This window comes from Hoplias malabaricus, chromosome 11 (assembly GCF_029633855.1).
Source record: "Hoplias malabaricus isolate fHopMal1 chromosome 11, fHopMal1.hap1, whole genome shotgun sequence".
NCBI lineage: Eukaryota > Metazoa > Chordata > Actinopteri > Characiformes > Erythrinidae > Hoplias > Hoplias malabaricus.
The window spans coordinates 37,817,507-37,839,341 of NC_089810.1; the positions used below are offsets into that span (position 1 = coordinate 37,817,507).

Sequence of the window (21,835 nt, forward strand, 5' to 3'; positions counted from 1 at the left end):
ATGTCAGCTAGAAAATGTGTTTGGTGTAAAATAAAATATAATACAGAAAATTGTAAGGAAAAAAAAACTATATGCTAATCTTCCCGTGACGTCGTGTCGGTTCGTCATTTCCGGCGGACCTGTCAAAACAGTAGTGCTAGGTGCGGGTTTAGGACAGAAATGCGCGGCGTTGTGGATAAAAACTGAGCTTTTAATGGGTGGGAAAATGTAGTTAGACACTCTTCTATATTTTACTTATCTTTTCTTAAATATATGACGCACACACACACGTCATTTGATGATTTCTTTTCGCTGTGCGGCTCAGTGTAAAGGCGTCTTCCTCTTCTGCTTCTGAAGCGGCGGCTCATGGAGGGTTAGTAACGGCTCTACGGTTTATCACAGGACATTTATTGATGCTAAATTTTTATTGTTTACAGCCCTCTGTGGTCAGACAAATTCTCCACACAGACATAGGGCTTATATACCCCGCATCTAGAGTTAAATATAAATAAATATTTAAAGTTAGCTGTTCAGTGGTAGTTAAACTTAGCAATCTGACGTCCCATAATAAGAGTTCTCAAGTAGTGGAACAGATATTTAATCGTTTGTCTCCTGGCTTTTTCCTGTCTCTTTACCCGTGACCGGCTTTAATTAGTTAAAGTGTGTAGACAGCAGAGGAGCCATTAAAGTGGAAGTTTAAAGTGAAAGGAAGCAGGGGATACAAGGTTAAAGCTACTCCTTGTGCCACGTCAGAAATTCCAATCTTCTGTTAAAGGGCCCCAATCCCATTTACACTGACGTTGTCTATGACAAATTTGTATATCACGTGTCCACTCTGACGTTATTGCTGCTATTTTATGTATCCTAATTTATATTTAGACGACTATTTTACTCACCATTTCCCTAGAAGTTAAACAAGCTTTACACAAGCACGTCTGTGTTTCAGTGCCTTTAAGGACAGATACATGTGAATGAGCCTTTCTCGTACAAAAAGCAGAGCTGAAATAGTTCTTATAACGTCTGTATCACGAATAGCCAGATACATGGAAATATGCTCGTTTTTCTGACGTCACTGAGACAATCACATTTTTACCAGGCTGGGTTCCAACATAGTTTCCAGGACTTTTATGTACATCAACACTTTATTTATGAATGTATACATTTATAAAAACACCGCTCATAATTCAGTTTCATAACTGTGGTTCATTAAAATGTACAATCCCAAAGGTAATTGAATTCAGATTTATGTTTTTATTTGTTGCAGTTTTTTTACTGCATGTGTAAATGTGTATTAAATGTGTATTTTGATGAGAGCTCTCTCTAGTGGTAAAGTATTTTAACTAAGAAATGTGTTCCATATCCAGGCATGGAGGCACATAGCTCACATAGTTCAGGGCCGAACAGGAAAAGGAGAAGAGAGGGATCCAATGGAGAAGCAGGGGATGAAGGACGAGGTGGAAAAATCCCACGAAGGACGTCGGTGAGTGGAGTGGTCAAAGCTATAATTAGTATGTAATGTGGCTGTTTATTTGCTGGTGAACATTTATGGCAAAGTCTGATATTCAGATACCCTTCCATTCAAAATTTGGAAATCATGATTTTAAAAATAAAGTTTTTTTTGCAGAAAAATATATAAAATGATGACATTATGCCAACGCTTTCTATTTTGAGGAATTTAAATTATTTGGGCAAGGACTAGGAAAATAAAATGAAATTTTAGAGCTGTAAATGGTTCAATGACAGAGGACACTGTAAAACATAAATAATAATGTTATACAAATATTAATATCCATAATCTACCATAGTTCAAAAGCGATCAAGTCTCAAGGGAGTTAATTTGACCAAAAAATACTGACAATAGAGCAGTTGTTATTTAGAAATTAATAATTCTTTGTTTTTTTCCCAGAATGCTTACATTATTAAATGACGAATCCACATCATGTTTAGTAAATCCTTAAAGTCTACATGAGTCTAAGTTATTGTTTGTGATGTTTGGATTGTCTTGTAGGGCCTGAGAGACCCCGCCCCCTTTTCTGATCAGCTGGAGGTTGAGAGAACTCAGTACGCTCGTCTCAGTTTAGAGGAAGCCCGTCAGGGGACACCAGGCAAATAAACCCTAATTAATATATTTTTCTTTTTTTTTTAAATCTGTAAGAAATTTGGCTTTAAAGCCAACTTCTCATTTTAATATATTTTCCCTCAATTTAACTGGTGTCATTATGTTAAATTGAATAAATGTGCTAAGACTCATTAGCTTTAGCCATTTTACAATGAAGGGGCCATTCTTTAAATTAAAAAAGGCATTGTTAAACTATGCAAACTGTTAAATTGTTAGAACACATTAGTAAATTGAGGGAATGATTATTAAACTGAGGGACTTTTTTAACCCACTGATTTTTTTTTACCCTGACACATTATGAGCTTCGCAGTAAATAATGATTAATGAACTGTGAATATATAAACGACACAAGGTTTATAGCTATCGTATAATTGTTGTTCTTATCTTTGTTTCTGTGTGTTTTCCCTTTAGAGAATCGTCCAGTAAGAGTATACGCTGATGGGATTTTTGATATGTTTCACTCTGGACATGCCCGCGCTCTGATGCAGGCCAAGAGACTTTTCCCCAACACTCATCTCATTGTAGGCGGTAAGACTTAATGTTCTTTGACACTCTCATATACTTCAAGGTGGTATAAACCTGCTTTATGACAATATCCATTTAAAATATCTCTTTACAAATAAAAGTTAATTAAATAAGAAAAGCTGGGTTACCTCCGGGTGCTCCGGTTTCCTCCCACAGCCCAAAAAAAAACATATGTTGCAGGTGGATTGGCGACTCAAAAGTGTCCGTAGGTGTGAATGTGTGTGTGTCTGTGTTGCCCTGTGAAGGACTGGCGCCCCCTCCAGGCTGGCGCCCAATGATTCCAGGTAGGCTCTGGACCCACCGAATGAATGAATGAATGAAGAAAAGCTGGGGGGGGCATGGTGGCGCAGCAGGTAGTGTCGCAGTCACACAGCTCCAGGGACCTGGAGGTTGTAGGTTCGATTCCCGCTCCAGGTGACTGTCTGTGAGGAGTGTGGTGTGTTCTCTCTGTGTCTGTGTGGGTTTCCTCCGGGTGACTGTCTGTGAGGAGTGTGGTGTGTTCTCCCTGTGTCTGCATGGGTTTCCTCCGGGTGACTGTCTGTGAGGAGTGTGGTGTGTTCTCTCTGTGTCTGTGTGGGTATCCTCCGGGTGACTTTCTGTGAAGAGTGTGGTGTGTTCTCTCTGTGTCTGCGTGGATTTCCTCTGGGTGACTGTCTGTAGGTGTGAGTGTGTGAGTTAATGTGTGAGTGTGTGTGTTGCCCTGTGAAGGACTGGCTCCCCCTCCAGGGTGTGTTCCCACCTTATACCCAATGATTCCAGGTAGGCTCTGGACCCACCGTGACCCTGAACTGGATAAGGGTTACAGATAATGAATTGAACTGGGATTTGGTGATATTGTAGATCATTTTTTGATCAGGTATTTGGTGAATATTCCTGGGAGTTAAAGACAAATTAGCAGTTTGTGGAGTTCACAGACAGTGATTTCTGGAAATGTTCCTGAGCCCATGCATCCAGTACAGAATCAGGCCTCTTTTTAATGCAGTGCCGGCTGAAGATTTCATGCATTTTGACCGTCGACCTCATTCTATGCACACAGGATTAGGGAGTTTAATATGGTCTTGATTTCGTTGTGGTTTTATTTACATTTATTTGCATTTTACACGGCGTTCCAGTTTTTTGAAATTGGGGTTGTATATTAACACTCTACTGAACTTCTGAACAAAGACCTTTCAAAATTGAATATAAAAATGTCGGTGTGATTTTTCTGTGCTTTACAGTATGCAGCGATTCTTTGACACACAAGCTCAAGGGATTCACAGTAATGAATGAAGACGAACGTTACGATGCTGTGAGCCACTGTCGATATGTGGACGAAGTGGTCAGGGATGCACCATGGACACTAACGCCTGAATTTCTAGCCGATCACAGAGTGAGTGACAAGTCAAAAAACCTCCAGTGTACAGAGTGATAACAAAACATTCAGTGTCTGATAATAAATCAATCAAATAAATCAGTATGTGTCCATCACGACAGTCAGTGCACGACTACACTATGATTACTACAGAGTGATCTTTCCATCCAAACAGATTGACTTTGTTGCCCATGATGACATCCCGTATGTTTCAGCTGGGAGTGATGACGTTTACCAGCACATAAAGGAAGCAGGTACGTGGTATAAATACACATTTTATACTGCATCAGTAATGTTATGTTCCTTCTATTGGCTGTCTTATTAATACGAAGACCTAATCATATATTCCTCCACCACCAAGGTATGTTTGCTCCCACGCAAAGAACAGAGGGCATCTCTACATCGGACATAATTACCCGCATCGTCCGGGACTATGATGTTTACGTCAGACGTAACCTACAGAGAGGCTACACTGCCAAAGAGCTTAACGTCAGCTTCATCAACGTGAGTTCACACAGGACTTTCGATCTTGCAGGGTCACTGAATAATGCTAACAACTGCTAAAATTTACAGGAGAAAAAGTACCACCTCCAAGAGCGGGTAGACAAAGTGAAGCAGAAGGTTCGGGATGTGGAGGAGAAGAGTAAGGAGTTTGTGCAGAAGGTGGAAGAGAAGAGCATCGACCTCATACAGAAGTGGGAGGAGAAATCCCGAGAGTTTATCGGAAACTTCCTGCAGATGTTTGGACCAGACGGGGCACTGGTGAGCAGGACTGCTTTACGTCGTCTCTCACTACTCAGCCATTGACTGCTCAGAATCTTTTTCTGCCCTCTCTGAACTGAAAAGTAATATGTCCAATACTATGTCTAAGTTGTTTTCCCAGTAGCACAAATATAACTGGTTCTCCAGGATGTTTTTGGTGTCGGAAATTGGCTTATTTTCTGTTGTAATGAGAAGTTATTAAACCTCAGCTCCAGACTACTGATATATTTGTGGCGAAATACCATTAAATCTTTACAGCAGTGTCCCAGCTCTAGTGTAAAGTTTTCCCAGAGGAGTAGAAGCTGAGCGTCCACAGATGCTTCTATTTTCTTGCCTCAAGCCTTTATAAAAAATGTGATATGTTTGCAATGTTATTTTTACAGTGACAACATCATAAACGGTCTTACTTTTCTGCTGTCTCTCTGTTTTTCAGAAGCACATGCTGAAAGAAGGTAAAGGGCGAATGCTGCAGGCCATCAGCCCGCGACAAAGTCCCAGCAGTAGCCCAGTGAGGGAGGAGCGCTCCCCTTCTCCCACGTTCCGTCTTCCGTTCTTTACAAAAACCTCTCCCTCCTGCTCCCCTCCTCACTATAGTGATGCACACAGCATCAGTGAGGATGAGGAGGACTAGATACTTCACATTCATCAGCACCTTTTCTTTTTTTCCCCTCCCTCATGATTGTTTTATGATGGTATTCACAAGGAATCAAGCACTCATCTTTCATAAACATTCATTTTCATGCTGCAGTTACGATAGACAATAACTCAGCTGTCCTTTAATAAAAAGCAGCTGCCAGTAGGCGTCTAGGTTTTTTAATCTTTGTGTTTTCAGTCAGTAGTGGCAATTGATCCCATGATACACACACAGCAGGTAGTGATAGGATTAAAAAAAGAAAAAATGTCACTTTAATCCTCCACCTGACAGTGTTCTTTGAAAGAAGCCATTTTGTCAGAGTTCTAACCTGTTACACACAACCTAACCAGTAAATTAATGTGTGAGTCTAGTCAGAAGGATTCAGGCACAGCCAATACCACCCTATTTCTTCTCTCTTCAACCATAACCACTATTTTAAGGGCAAATGTATAGTTTAGTTTTATTTTTGTTTCCTAGAAATGTATTTATGTCTCAGCAACATTTTTGTTAAGTATTTTTAAAAGCACATGCTTTATTTGATTTTTGCATTAAATCCTGTATGATCCAAACACAATGCACAGACTATGCAACCATCAAATTGACTGATCCATGAACTAGCGCTGAACAATTAATGTTTAATTGATATATTTGGGAAATTTAACCAAATAACATTTATTCTTAAGGTTATTCATTAAGATTATTCTTAAAGGAGCCATCCGTCATTCATATCACCAACAACTTCAATATAAGTACAATATAAACTTTTGAGCCATGAATGAACAAGTTCATGCTCCACAGTTTGGGTCCCCCCACATTGGTGGCGGCCATGTTTAATTAGGCTTGGTGTGCAGTCGCTTATACATCTCAGCCACCAGGTGTCAGGGTAGTGTCTACTGAAATCTTTGTTGACATTCAGGTGTGTTTAAACATTTCAGACACAATATTGGTAAGAAAATTTGCGATGAAACGTTCCTTTCAGTCCTACCATGTACTGTTCTTACAAAGCCGTTCTCTCATAGCAACTGTTGCTGGGTTGGACAAGCTTTGTAGGATCCTGGCAAGGATAGCATCCTGGCAGGTGCTACAAAAGAATGCAATTGTGGGCTCAGCACTGTTGAATCTTTTGGTAACACTTTAGTGTACGTCTTGGTTCATAACACTATTATGCCACTGACATAGGCCATTCCTTTCAAGTGTTATAAACTAACACAGGGTTTATTATTATGCTTGTTGGGATATGCCTAGGCTTAAATAGATTAATGTAGGTGTGAATATTGACTTACACTAAAGTGTTATTTACACTAAAGACTTTGTCTTTTTGGTTTTTGGAACATTTTCTGACAAAAACAAACCCTGGGCAGTTATGCACATTAGCACACAGGACCAACAAAAAAAAAATCACAGCACAATACTCATCGGCCCCATTGTCTGGCCATTGTCTGGATCTTTTCATACTTGAACAGAAGCCTAATTTTCAGACGGATTCCAGGGACGCTGGAAACTGTTGGGACCGCTCCCACCGCTGGGTTTATTAGTTTCCTCCAGCCCCAGTTCAGACAAACACTGCAAAACACTGGAATTTCAACATTGAATTTCAGCAAAGATGAAGAGGATGATCCTTCTTCCTTTAAAAAAAACAAAAAACAAAAAAAAAGAACACATGAATCATTCCACTGTGAGGGCGAAAGCCATACTGTGTCTTTTCTTTTTCTCTGCACTGTTTAATATGTGTTTTTTTGTTTGTTTGTTTGTTTAATTTGTAGATTACTTGTTCCATTTTAATACGTAGTATCATAGCTATTTAATTACTGTCCTGTTAACGATCGGTGTCTCTTTTAATTTCTCTTCACAATAAAATAAGGTTTACATTTTCTTTTTGAGATTCAAAATGTGTGTTTTGTTGGTTTCATTAGTCCCACCCACATGAACACTAATACAATACTATCAAGGCTTGTTATTATATGGGATGTGTGTGTGTGTGTTAGAGATGCTGTTTGGGGTGCTTTTTTTTTTGGTTGGGGTGGGGGGTGTGGGGAGGCAGTTGTTGAGTTTTTTTTTCCCCTTGGCACCAGTTAAACCCAGTGGCCCTGCTCCCAGCCTTTTTGGAAAGGATTTGCCTCATTAATGTTTACATTACTTGTGCTTAGCAAAGAGACAAAGTTAAAACAATGTGCTGTGGGAACCTGTATGCGTTTTAGAGCCTGATGCGACGGTAGTTGTTCTTCTACAGTCACATGCCTAAAGACTTCTAGACAAATAGCACATACTGCTGGGTTTCTGAGAACAAAAAGACTAGCACTTTCCAATGACACGACGTTTATAAACGGTTTGTTTATAAATGGAGTGTGTCCCTTTTAAAAAACACAAAATACATAATGCCAAAACTACTATGTGCTTGAAACATCAACCAAAATGAAAATGAGCTGAGATTTCTTTGTCATTGTTATGTCTGCAGCAGATCCGTATGCCATGCTTTTATAGGCCACAGTGTGTGTCCTCATTAACCCTGTCCTGTATTCTGTTTGTCTGCAAGCTGAGCTTGTTATTGCTGCCCTAAAAGTACAGTAATGAAAGGATCTGGGTTAATGTTCTTAATGGCTGTTTAGTACCAAGCACCGAGAAACAAAGGCAGAGGCTAAAGCATGTGAAAGCATAGTGTGACTGAAACTCACAGGAAGCAGATCAACACTGAGTTTACTCGTTTATCAAATGTAAATGTATCACTGGATGGTCAATGAATTAAAAGGTTTCTGTAATACTTTACTGTAGGTTGTTCATATGCATTAGCCTTCAACTGACAGCTGGCTTAGTCTTCTATATTGGCTTAATCTCATAAGCATCATTTATCTTAGAAAGTGTTTTGACATGGGCGGCACGGTGGCACAGCAGGTAGTGTCGCAATGGGTTTCCTCCAGGTGACTGTCTGTGAGGAGTGTGGTGTGTTCTCCCTGTGTCTGCGTGGGTTTCCTCCGGGTGACTGTCTGTGAGGAGTGTGGTGTGTTCTCCCTGTGTCTGCATGGGTTTCCTCCGGGTGACTGTCTGTGAGGAGTGTGGTGTGTTCTCCCTGTGTCTGCATGGGTTTCCTCCGGGTGACTGTCTGTGAGGAGTGTGGTGTGTTCTTCCTGTGTCTGCGTGGGTTTCCTCCGGGTGACTGTCTGTGAGGAGTGTGGTGTGTTCTCCCTGTGTCTGCGTGGGTTTCCTCCGGGTGACTGTCTGTGAGGAGTGTGGTGTGTTCTCCCTGTGTCTGCGTGGGTTTCCTCCGGGTGACTGTCTGTGAGGAGCTGGTGTGTTCTCCCTGTGTCCGCGTGGGTTTCCTCTGGGTGCTCTTACAGATAATGAATGAAAAGTGTTTTGACATCTGCTGTTTGTTGAAAAAAGCCTTTATAGATTTTTTATGTATGTATATATGACTTGTCATGAAAGGCTTGGGCTGTCTGTAGACCTACAGTGAAGTGTTACAAAAGATTCCTTAGAAGTTCACAACTACTGGAGACACTGGCAGTCCATCTACTGGATCTGGAACTAGTTTAAATTAAATCTGTGTTTTATATAAAATGAAACAAAAACAGACAAAAGTCAGTCATTTTAGGAAACTGCTAAAAAGGAATACAAAATATAATAAATCAGCCAATATACAAATATAAATAAAACATCATTTTCAGCTTTCGCTGAGTCGTTTTGATGCTATACCAAGTCAAAGTCCTATTCAGTACTGAAACAAAAAAAATATCAGATAACATATATCAACATAAATGCTACAGTATCCAGCCATTATTTTGCAGCATGTGAACCACACGTCTCTAAACCTCAGTTTCCAGAACAGGGATTAAGCCTAGTCCTGAACTACACAGCAATTTTAAAAGAGGTTCTATATTAAAAGGAAAACATAATCTAAAACTTGGTTTAATCCCTGTCTAAGAAACTGACCCAGTGTCAGTTTTCTCCATGACTTGTCCCACTCATTGAGGATGTACAGTTCATGTCCAAAAAATTGTAAAAACCTCTTATAATCAGTGAATTCTGCTGGTTTTAAATGCACATATAGTGGCCACAGAGGTGCAGTTGTGCCTGCACAGCTTGATGTCTATAGAAAATCATTACAAATTATATATAATGCATAGAAGCAGCCACCCATAAGCCTAAAGTCACCGTGCCCAGTGCCAAATGTAAGCATAGGGTTATAAAACTCCTCTGGCTTTAGGCGGTGGATCAGTGGAACAGTGTTTTCTGGAGAGACTGAGCTGGTGTTGGTGTTTTACATTGGTCAGTAACTGACCTCACTGATACTCACATGGCAGAATGCAATCAAATCCTCACAGCAATGTTCTGCTGGAAGAGTAGAGGGTGTTGCTACAGAAAAAATGGCAAACTACCCTCAACAGCCTTCATTTCAGAAGTAATTTTGGATGAGCCAGTGTCAATAAACTTTTGGCCACCGTGGTCTACGTGATTTAATGTTGGTGTTACGCATGTGATGTAAGGAGAGTTTAGTGGATTTATGTGCTGGAGGTAGTGCAAGTGCTTGAGTCCTCATCCCCTCTCTGTTCATTAGCTGTTGTTGGAGGCATGGTCTGCTTTGAGTTCGACGTTTTTTGTTGGTGTGTTCAGGTTTACTGCTGGAAGTGTGTTCTGGTTTGAGTCTGACGTTTATCAGCTGTTGTTGGAAGTGTGTTCTGGTTTGAGCCTGATGTTCCAGGAGTTTGCCGAGACCACACTCCCACGGCGGTGGATCCTGCAGGTATAAGTTCCTTCATTAAACTCGTTGGCCACGATCCGTAGGTCACGGTCTTTGATGACGATGTATCCAGGAATAGAGGTCAACAGCTGCTCTCCATCTTTGTACCAGCTGTGAACACACAAACAATCAAACGAATCATTGGAAATGGTAGTTGAAGACAAAAGAGGCTGTAAGTTCAGGAAAGTCGGACAAACTCCCAAATAATAGCCTTCATTACAGAAGAAATATTGGAGTAGCTGGTGTTTGCACACATAGCCATGAAGCGTAGCATTGTATATCCTATACTTATAGTGTGCCATAGTTCTGAGGGACTCTGTGCTCTACCTGACTTTTGGAGGCACTTTTGTGTTTTTTGTCCCACATCTGAAGCCCACCACTTTCCCTCGAGGGACCACCTTGACCTTGACGTTTGGAGGAGGAGGTGTTGGAGTGGACACAGCGTCTGGTGGCTCTGAGGGGTCACAGCACACATTCACAAACTTTAAAATGTTTCTAAAACAATGGTTTAGCAACAAATCTAATTTAGAGAGTTTACGCCAAATAAGTCAATCATCGTAGACATATTTGTACAAAAGTGATTTTTTATTTTAGAAGTTATTCTAATCACTGGCCTTCACCTATTAAAAGAACAAACATTTTAATTAATATTTTTATAATAAATAAAGTCATCCAAAGGTTATTTATTACATTGTTATATTATTACCTTTTAATGGAGTTATTTTCTATGAGAGAATCACATATTCATTTTTTCAGGGTTGCTGTGTGTCCGGAGCCTACACAGAATCATTGGACACAAGGCGGGAGCACACCCTGGAGTGGGCAGTCCATCGCAGGGCATCACACACCCACACATACACACCTCTGGACACAATTGAGTAGCAAATTTACCTACCAATGTGTGCAGGCAATCTTCATGTATACTTGTGGGTACTAGTGGTTTTACAGTATAAGGTGTAGGTATATGCAGCAACTCCTTGAAGAACATTGGTCGCAAACTATTTGGCTTTGTCCGTAATTTATTAAATTTATGTAATTTATAATTTCCTTAATTTATAATGTTAGCTCTGTGAGGAGTGTGGTGTGTTCTCTCTGTGTCTGCGTGGGTTTCCTCCGGGTGACTGTCTGTGAGGAGTGTGGTGTGTTCTCCCTGTGTCTGTGTGGGTTTCCTCTTGGTGACTGAGGCACTTTATTAAGTCTATACAAAGTCCTTTTAGAAAATGGATCATCAATCTTATCCACAGTCTTATCTGGTGTGGCTGCAGGTTTTCATTTGCATAAAGCAGAAGCACACCTGATTCCACTTGTTTAATTAACTAAACAATTAAACAACTGGTTGGTTAAACAGTGTCTGCTCCTGCGTGACTGGAATGAAAGCCTGCAGCCACACCTGCCATATAAGGATAAGACTGATGACCCTTGTTTTACACCTTAGCACACCACAGACATTGAACATTTTTAGCATAGTACCATAACACAGATCACAACGCTGAGGGCAGTATTTCTTCATGAAGCTCCGCCTCCTCTCACAGAATCCTAACCGAGCCCAGGGGTCACACACTCGCTTCTTATCCATACAGCCTGAAACACACACACACACACACACACACACACACACACACAGTAACCTGTAACAGAATATGAACACATTCCTCACAGAACCACAGAGGAACTGTCTAAGAGTTCTCTGGCAGACGGGCCTGAGATAAACTGATAAACTGGACAAAAGAGGGCTTTCACACCATGCTGATGGATACGGTGGAATACTGTACCAAAGAAACATACACACAGTCACCTTTATTCATCATAGCAACATAAAGGCAAGAGTGGCATACACACTACTCCACACCTCCTTCAAGAAACTGTTGGAAAATATTAAAACAAGTGGTGATTTCAGGTTAATTCATGAACCAGCTTCAGGTGGAGAATAAAATAAAAATGCCATTTTATAAGGAACCAATAGATGTGGCCTAAAATGACATGGCAAAAATATTACATTCTAATTTCTCATAATAAAAGTTAAGATATTTAGTATAAAGTTGTGATTCTGGGGCCAATAACAGACGTGATATCACTGAAGCTACGTTAGCAATTCTGTAGCTAGCATTATGACCAGTAAAGGACCTCCTGTTCTAAGCTGACATTCTCAGCGACAGGCTTTAGACAATATCTGGCACTGGTATCTGGTTCCAAACCTGATACATTTTGTCCTGTGTATATATTCCTATTACAGTCCAATGTTTCTATAATAAGAGCATAATTTCTATAGTGTGCATGTTAATCCATGACGTCTCTGCCATAGCGCTGATGTGAAGTGAGGTCCTTGTTTACCGTAAAGCCGCTGAATGCCCCAGATGTCATCCTGGGCTATGTTGCGCTGACCCGTGTAGGTGGCATTGGGGTGCATCAACGCACCGGGGTCCCGTGAGTGCCACAGTCCAAGAGCATGTCCGATCTCATGAGCAGCCACCTGCACCAGGTCATTTAGCCACACACCTGAACAGAGAGGTGTTAAACAGCGTATCAGAGAAATACAAAGTGATGTAACTGTAATATAAATATAAACCAGCACTGTGTAAAATGTTTCAGTTAAACGATAATGTTCACAGATTATTCAAACATCCTGATTACTCTGCATGCTCAAATCTCCTAAAGTGAGCATAATTACTGTGCTACACTCTTCCACACACTACAGATGGAGGTCTGCCTGGTGCTACCTTGTTTCCAGCTGAAGCGAGACTTGCCAAGGATCCAGAACTCGTGATTATCAAAGTGAATCTCTCCTCGGGGGGGCAGGAAGGCATGGGCCAGCTCTCCATTGAGTCCATCAAAACAGGGGTGCAGAGGAGACCACCAGCAGTCTGTGTGATTATAGGTGTAGAAGCCTGGATCACCATAAAACACACACAGACATGAGACCTTGTATTTCAGCAACAAACAGCAGATCTGGGGCTAATTAGAGAGTTTAAGAAGTTCTTACGTTTAATGAAATGAATGAGCTACATCATCTGTTTGATCTATGCCTTTATAAAGGCATCAGATACATAAAAATATCTAAGAAGATGGCCACCTATATGCCTAACATTTCTTCTGAAATGAAGAAAAAGTTTAAGGCTGTTTATTCCCTTTGTTGCAGTAAATTATCAAATACTATAATATGTAGAAGTAATAGTATTAGACACAGGGAGAACACACCACACTCCTCACAGACAGTCACCCGGAGGAAACCCACACAGACACAGGGAGAACACACCACACTCCTCACAGACAGTCACCCGGAGGAAACCCACACAGACACAGGGAGAACACACCACACTCCTCACAGACAGTCACCCGGAGGAAACCCACGCAGACACAGAGAGAACACACCACACACCTCACAGACAGTCACCCATAGGAAACCCACACAGACACAGGGAGAACACACCACACTCCTCACAGACAGTCACCCGGAGGAAACCCACACAGACACAGAGAGAACACACCACACTCCTCATAGACAGTCACCCGGAGGAAACCCACGCAGACACAGGGAGAACACACCACACTCCTCACAGACAGTCACCAGGAGGAAACCCACGCAGACACAGGGAGAACACACCACACTCCTCACAGACAGTCACCCGAAGGAAACCCACGCAGGCACAGGGAGAACACACCACACTCCTCACAGACAGTCACCCAGAGGAAACCCACGCAGACACAGAGAGAACACACCACACTCCTCACAGACAGTCACCTGGAGCGGGACTCGAACCCACAACCTCCAGGCCCTTGGAGCTGTGTGACTGCGACACCTACCTGCTGCACCACCATATTCCAAACAAATCTGAAGCATTTATATTGTCAGTTTTTTATGAAATTTTAACACTCAATAAACAACATTAGACTGACCAATTACGTAAAGAAAATTACAAAAATTGAGATCTGTTTCGGTAACAGTATTATTCGAACGTTTCACAATCGTACATTATTTTCTTGTTACTGTAACTCACCAATGATGATGTCAGCGGTCTTGCTGGGGTCAGTGATTTCGGTGAAGGTTAAAGGTGAGACGTCACTCCACTTGGTGAAGGCGATGCTGATGGCTTTGCGTGTGTCATCTTTATTCAGAGTGTTGGGGAACTTTGTTATCCTTTAAGGCAGAGAGAATTTCTCTGTTTATTAAAGGTATGACCTGCATGTAAATTAAAGCTGCATGATTAATGATACTTTATAGATATGGTGATATGATAAAACACCCCGGTTTTTGATAACTGTGTGAAGAGGTATTGGTTACTGTCACAACAAACCTGCATCAAAACAAAGGTATTTTTTGAGAAACTTTTTTTCTGACTATTTTGTATTATCCTAAAAGAACTTACATTTTTGATCAGCTTAAAATATGAATATTTATATCTACTGTAATAGATATATCTACTGTAATGTGTCATCAGAGATTAAGGAAACATTCTAAACTGAAGCACTGTCATCTCTGACAGCACCGATGAAGCCAATATATTCTTCTTTGAGGAGTGTCTCAGAGTGAAAGAGATGCATTATCACCTGTTTAAGGAGCAAAAAATTCATAAAAGACGCTGCTGAATAACGCCAATATTAGCTTCATAAACAGTCGCATTTTTCTGTGTAAATAAGCTGATTTTGGCACATTCTTTTAAACTTTGATTCTGTCCACACTGCAAAATTATGTCTAATCAAATGAAATAATCATTAATCTTGTCAATATACCTAGTTCTTATAAGTAAGACTTATCATTTCAATTTTTTTAACACTACTGCAGCTCCAGTAGTGTTAGAATCCCTCAGACTGACTTGTATGAGATGTTGAAGTGCTCCCACTTGTATCCCAGAGGGTTGATGGCATAGCGTTTGACTCGGGTCAGTGGTGCTCTCAGCTCTCCATGTCCATCCGTGGGGTCAAGAAGTGGCAAAAAAATCTCCTAAATGGTCATTACAGAAAGACAAATGTGATGGACACTTTATTAACGCACTAAATTTCAAATAAACACATAGATACAAACTCTGCATGCGTCCTCCGGGTGACTGTCTGTGAGGAGTGTGGTGTGTTCTCTCTGTGTCTGCGTGGGTTTCCTCCGGGTGACTGTCTGTGAGGAGTGTGGTGTGTTCTCCCTGTGTCTGCGTGGGTTTCCTCCGGGTGACTGTCTGTGAGGAGTGTGGTGTGTTCTCCCTGTGTCTGTGTGGGTTTCCTCCGGGTGACTGTCTGTGAGGAGTGTGGTGTGTTCTCTCTGTGTCTGCGTGGGTTTCCTCCGGGTGACTGTCTGTGAGGAGTGTGGTGTGTTCTCCCTGTGTCTGTGTGGGTTTCCTCCGGGTGACTGTCTGTGAGGAGTGTGGTGTGTTCTCCCTGTGTCTGTGTGGGTTTCCTCCGGGTGACTGTCTGTGAGGAGTGTGGTGTGTTCTCTCTGTGTCTGCGTGGGTTTCCTCCGGGTGACTGTCTGTGAGGAGTGTGGTGTGTTCTCCCTGTGTCTGCGTGGGTTTCCTCCGGGTGACTGTCTGTGAGGAGTGTGGTGTGTTCTCCCTGTGTCTGCGTGGGTTTCCTCCGGGTGACTGTCTGTGAGGAGTGTGGTGTGTTCTCCCTGTGTCTGCGTGGGTTTCCTCCGGGTGACTGTCTGTGAGGAGTGTGGTGTGTTCTCCCTGTGTCTGCACAAAGAAAAGTTTCCAATGTGTTCACTGAGCAACTTGAAAAAAAAAATTGAAGTGGAAAAGATGTGTGTTTATTACTGTGTCACGTGACCTTTCCTCTTTATTACATTTTTGCCCATGGAAAATATTTACAAAAAAAAAAAATTCATAAATGGGGTTTCGATTTATACATTTGTATTTATAATAAATTCACATACGACCAATCAAAATGTATTCTGTCATCTGGAGAAATGCTTTCCGATTTTTTCCTACGACACTGAAAAATGATTAATTCATACTTAAAACTATTTTATGGGAAACTGAATAAAAAATGCTACGTCATTCATCATTTATCACGCTGCAGTGGGGTTAACAAGTCCATAGTGTTCAAAGCTGTTGTGTATTGTAAGAGATTGAAGCTGATGTCTCTGATGCTCCTTCATTATTGCTACTTTCAGTAGAAAAGAATAACTCTGCACACCAAGACATTTCACTGGAAGCAGATGTGTATCTCCGGTCGTGTGGATGGGGACAAAGAGCTTAACCACAAGAGGGAAAAATGCTAAAAGAGGTCAATGGAAAAAAGGGAAAAGAGGTGAAAAGCTAAAGAGGTTAACCACAGAGAGAAAAACGGGCCAAAGCTAATCATAGTCTAAACTTTACACAGACACAACAACACAATGAAGTACCGCTGCTCTGATGTTGAGCCCTCTCCCAAATTCTTTTGTCACCACTCTCACTTCTTTCCCTCACTGTCCCCACACCCTTTCTTCATTCCCTCTGTCCCACCTCCTCTCGATCCTGACCACTCTGTCCTCACTTGATACTAGAGCTCCTTTCCAATGCTGAAATATCTGTCACTTACACGTGAAGAAAAGGAGGTAAACCTCACTCCCCCCCCCCTCCTCCTCTTCCTCCATATGACCTTCAGGACGTTCCCCCCCTTTCTCTCGTCATCCCATGTTTTTACTCCAGATATTTCACAGCTTCCACACAGCGCTGCTAGTGCACGGGAAACTTTTACAGCTGCATACTCCACATGTATTAATCTATACGTCTTTGCAAGCCATTTGGTTGTTTCTGATATCCTTCCATTATTGTGGAACGTGTTGCTTTAAAGAGATGCTTTTCTCTACTTTTTCCTAAGGAAGTCATTTTGACCTGAATTGTGTTTACATTTCTGCATTTTAGTAAACAGTGTCATTTACGAGGATTCCATTGTTTTTTCCTCCGTTCCATTGTTTGTGTCAGAGGATTGGCCTCGTTTGTTTATCAATGCTCCCGCACTTATATATCATGGTGTTTTGAGAGTTTTCTGTGGTGGTCTCTATTTATTCCTGTTAGTGTCTAAGGGTTGACGTACACTGTACATAAACAAAAATGTCTGGGAAATGCTTTCAAGGCTGTTACGACCAGCGTCACACAAACACGGCCCCAGAAATCTGAGACGCAGTCTCAGTCGAATTTAAAATTTAAAATAACTTCTGCCGATGTGATCTCTTTCCAAAGCTGTTCTCGCTGCCACATCATAACCCTGTCGCCACACATTCGGGAAACACCATACATTAAAAACAGACTCAGGACAATCAACTCGTGTGCAGAAGTTTGGGTACAGCCCGTCATATGAATGAAGGTTTGGGGGATGTTTGGATTTGAAGCTGAGAACACATCTTTAGAGGTTTCTGCACAATTCTAATGCACCGTTAAATAGATTTGTTATTTTCCTGTATATAACAGACCATATTATATATATGTTTTGTTTGTTGAGGCTTGTTAATAACATGATTTCACTCATTTTCACTAACAACAGTCAATAGAGTTGAAGATTTTAATAAAGTATGAGATAATGGTCACTTACTGGTTCTCTTTTACTTAGACTGATGCCCTCAGTCCAGTTTAGAAGCACCATGAACACCAACAGTGCCAAAGGCAGCAGTCCAGTCCTAACCCAGCTCATCCCAACACACACACACACACACACACACACTCCTTTAGAGTCTCCTCAGAACAACACACACTCTTAAGTCCACTTCAAAAAGCCCACATGTGCCTCAGAACTCATTAAAGTCCAGAAGGGCCCTTGTTCTGGAAGCTGAAGAAGCCCAGGAGCATCTGTCCGGAGAACACACACTTTCTCCGTCTGTGACACAGTCCCACTGCCAGAAAAACTGCTCATGCACAAAACAGAGAAAAGAAAGAGAGAAAGAAGAAAAGCTGACACGTGTTTCCTCTCAGAGCCACGCAGATCTTCTCTGCATTCCTCCTCCAAGCTCGCATTTCTCCTCCAGAGTTTCTCTAGCTTCCAATTCCCAGCAGCTCTGCTCTTTCTTCTCTTACATCTCAACTTTCCTCCTCTGAGCTGAAGTGCAGACGCACCGTTTCTTTTCCCACCCGCCTTAAGACAAACCCCGCCTCCTGTGCTGCGATTGGCTGGTGGTTTCCGCCTGCTCCTGGGATTGGCTAATTGCACCTTCAACCGTCCAGGTACTGGATAATTGTTCGTTTTCCCTGTGCAAGAACTGTCTACTAACATTATACACCACCGTTAATAATATTACCACACCGCCTCTGTTTGGAGTGTCTAAATACCGTGTCTCCTGTGCTGAGGCTGAATAACGGTTCCGCTTCATCTGCTGGGATTGGCTAATTGTCCTGCCGCCTCAGCTGGGATTGGCTGGTTGTAGTGCCTGTTTTAATGGGATTGGTTTATGAGTTGGTAATTTCCTGCTTACGTTACTGGGTCTGTGTCTAAATCACAAGAATGGATTTTGTTAGGGTGACCAGATCTAAGAAGGTGAAAAAGAGTACACGTTTCGGGGGGGGGGGGGGGGGGGGGGTATGGGAATTTCTTTTTTATTTCATCCAAGTATTCACATTTACGTTTCGGCATAGCTGCTCGAGATGAGGGTGGGTACATGAGCTTTGCCTGACGACAACAAGGACTACTGATGTGCAGACTGACCAATTAAATGTTTACAGAGAAGGTTATCGACCAATAACGGTAGCTCTACAGTCAAACCGTCCAATCAGAAGATTTTAGGCTACTTCACCACGCCCCCTTCTCACTCAAGCGAACCAATCGGAGTAGAGGAGGGCGGGACTAGTTTGTGAACGAAACTTCTCGAAGTTCTATGTAAGCTCTAGAAAAACATAATCCCGGACGTTTGTGAAATTCCGCCCGGACATTTTTTAAGTCTAAAAAAGAGGACATGTCCGGGTAAAAGAGGACGTCTGGTCACCCTAGTTTTGTTCTCTAAAAGAACATTCTTGAGAAGCCTAGAGCAAATGTGCGTTGCTGCATTGCCTGATGAGAAACAGCAACAGCCAAGGATTAACTAGCTGTCCACACTCCAATACCCAAGACTCCAAAACTTCTGCCTTTTAATAGGATCTTGAAATGGGTGACTTACACATGCTCAATGCACAATGTTTTTGCAGAGACATGCTGCCATCAGTATGACGTCTTTTCCGGGGAAGTCACAGGGTCTCATTCTTTATGTGCCAAAACATCATGGCTTCATAGACAGAGCATGTGTGTGCTTGACTGCTTCTGTTCAGTGAAAACATTGAACAATTTCTTTGTGGTTTTCTGAGGAAGCACATATATTTTAATATTTACACCAAACACACCACAGAGTGCTTTTTTTGTGTGTTTTCCCAAAGTGAACTTCTGACAAAACCGATGACTCCAGCGTTTTAAAAGCTCGGAAATTAGGCAAGCACATGCTGGGCTCATTAAAAACCCATTGTGCAGAAAAAGGTGCAAATTTGGCATTGGCACAGTTTGGCATAACGCATCCCTGGCCAAATGGCCCTCTGTCTCTTGCTGACCCCATTAGACTTTTTGACCACTGCAGGGCCAAGGGACGGCTTGCAGATTCTCTCAGCACGATACTGTTCCTCAAAGGTCATTACTGAGAGAGGTCCAGTATTGACCAAGAGGAAATCATTACCTCATGATGGATTTACTTGGCACAGATAGTTCTATCTATGGGCCCTTGCATAACCTCCAACTTAATTCAAAATTCATAAGACTTCACAATGCTTTTCTTGCCCTTTCAGACAGGAAAGTTACAAGGAAATACGGTAGGCCTGGGAATAAAATAACTATTCATTTATGAAATAAGGCATGTTTTTTCAAAGCACAGAATAGAAATGTAATAATGAAGGCATTAAAACTGGGCGTGATGACATGAAACAACCGATTCTTGAATGGTTCTTGTAAATGAGGGATGTGATTTCAAATAACATTCCAAATCGTATTAAAGAAGTTGCACTTCAAGGATAATTCAAAACCACATTTTCCAAACAGGATATTCAAGTAACCTTTGTTAACTAAAAAAAAAAAAAGATATTACCATCCCTGCTGAAAAAACAACATGACTAGCTCAAGCTAGCCTGGTTTAGCTGGTTGACCAAGCTAGACAACCAGTATGACCAAGCTGGACCATGCTGGTTCACCCCATGACCAGGATGGTTGACCAGCACCACCAAACATGACCAAAATCAAATGCAACATACACTATGCTAGTCAAGAACTGGTTAACCAGCTAGCTTACCAGTATAGGGTATGTTTTGCCTAAATGACCAGCTTTCCAACCACCATGACCATCAAATACCAGCTCAAAACATCTAACCAGCTACGAGCTAAAGCTGATCTTATGCTGGAGTTTTCAGCAGCGATGCTTGAAACCTTCACATTCTCAAAGCTGGACATTAAAGCTGGTACAGATCCAGTCCACCAGCCTTTAAGAAGAGGGCTCTGAAGAGGGTTTCCTCCGGGTGACTGTCTGTGAGGAGTGTGGTGTGTTCTCCCTGTGTCTGCGTGGGTTTCCTCCGGGTGACTGTCTGTGAGGAGTGTGGTGTGTTCTCTCTGTGTCTGCGTGGGTTTCCTCCGGGTTCTCCGGAGTGCTTGCCCTGAGTTAAAGTCAATCCTAACTGGAGCACAGAAACATTGGTGACATTAATTCTTCCGTAAAAAGACTTTAATAAACAGAACCTCATCACCATTTTTATTCATTTGGGTTTGAAGAAGACCCAATTTTTCACCCCGCATTAAAGGCTGCCATTTCTACCCATTAGCTGGTCTCACTCAGTCACGATGTTTTACAAAACTAGAGGGTGAAGGCTAGCATAGGTTTCTTCTGAGATACATGAATCGCCACCACATCCTTTCAAACAACTGCTAAAGTAAAGTCAGTGTATCTCAGCATACTTGAGAGAGAGTGAGAGAAAAAGTGAGAGTGAGTGAGAGAGTGCGAGAGAAAGAGAGTTAGAGTGAGAGAGAAAGAGAGAGTGAGAGAGAAAGAGAGAGAGAGACAGAGAGTGAGTGAGAGAGTGCGAGAGAAAAAGAGAGAGAGAGAGAGTGAGAGACAGAGAGTGAGTGAGAGTGCGAAAGAAAGAGAGTGCGAGAGTTAGAGAGAGTGAGTGAGAGTGTGAGAGAGAAAGAGAGTGAGTGAGAGAGAGAGAGTGAGATAGAGAGAGAGAGAGAGTGAGTGAGTGAGAAAGAGTGAGAGAGAGAGAGAGAATGATTATGATCTTGTTCCCGTCATGGCTGTGGATCGCAATGATCAAACTTGTGATATCCTGACAATAGAGTGAATGTAAACCTAGGACATAGATTTTTAAAGTCAAGTTGTCTCCTACATGTGCTTAATGTCCTAAAAACAAGAATTAACGGCTGTTATTTATTTTAAAGCTCCAATCTTAAACATGACCATTCTTTGGAACGATGCTAAAAAAGTACCACTTTTGTTTTCACTGAACACTCCAGAGTTTAACACTCCTTCAGAAACAGCACACTTTAAGGCTTTAAGTCTATTTTTTTACAGACTTAAAGCAATATATCGGGGCTTGCTGTGACAGCACTGAATTAACACACACTACAGCATTCCTGAAGGGAAAGGGGAAGGAGAACATGGATTTGGTGAAGGACGAAGGACACCTGAAAAGCAGACTCATAACATTTGAGCCCCTGCTTCTGGACAGGGGCCCGGGGCGAGCTGGCCGAGGTCCAGGTGACTGCGGAACTAGAGGCTGCTTGACCCCGGCGCTGTCACTCACTCTGGGAAAGAGCGAGGGAAAAAAGGAG

General features: G+C 41.9%; 2 protein-coding genes across 3 annotated transcripts; one reads left to right on the forward strand and one right to left on the reverse strand.

Moving 5' to 3' along the window:
• The first annotated feature begins 122 nt into the window (after nucleotides 1-122).
• Nucleotides 123-7,224, forward strand: pcyt1ab (phosphate cytidylyltransferase 1A, choline b). Of its 2 annotated transcripts, none has more exons than XM_066684366.1 (9): nucleotides 123-352; nucleotides 1,344-1,459; nucleotides 1,988-2,084; nucleotides 2,510-2,626; nucleotides 3,841-3,992; nucleotides 4,150-4,228; nucleotides 4,336-4,478; nucleotides 4,548-4,736; nucleotides 5,170-7,224. In XM_066684366.1, exons 1-9 carry the CDS (start codon nucleotides 346-348, stop codon nucleotides 5,365-5,367), a joined length of 1,098 nt encoding a protein of 365 aa, XP_066540463.1. In that variant the 5' UTR covers nucleotides 123-345; the 3' UTR covers nucleotides 5,368-7,224. The 2 variants fall into 2 exon arrangements, with proteins under 2 accessions (XP_066540463.1, XP_066540462.1); XM_066684365.1 differs by lacking the exon at nucleotides 123-352 and adding an exon at nucleotides 371-1,206.
• Nucleotides 7,225-9,375: 2,151 nt separating this feature from the next.
• mmp23bb (matrix metallopeptidase 23bb) lies at nucleotides 9,376-17,679 on the reverse strand. Its single transcript, XM_066685728.1, has 8 exons — nucleotides 17,603-17,679; nucleotides 14,917-15,044; nucleotides 14,101-14,240; nucleotides 12,823-12,990; nucleotides 12,437-12,601; nucleotides 11,576-11,686; nucleotides 10,433-10,559; nucleotides 9,376-10,216 (listed from the first exon to the last, which is right to left on the reverse strand). The coding sequence occupies exons 1-8, from the start codon at nucleotides 17,651-17,653 to the stop codon at nucleotides 10,021-10,023; spliced, it is 1,086 nt and encodes a 361-aa protein (XP_066541825.1). The 5' UTR covers nucleotides 17,654-17,679; the 3' UTR covers nucleotides 9,376-10,020.
• Between the last annotated feature and the right edge of the window lie 4,156 nt (nucleotides 17,680-21,835).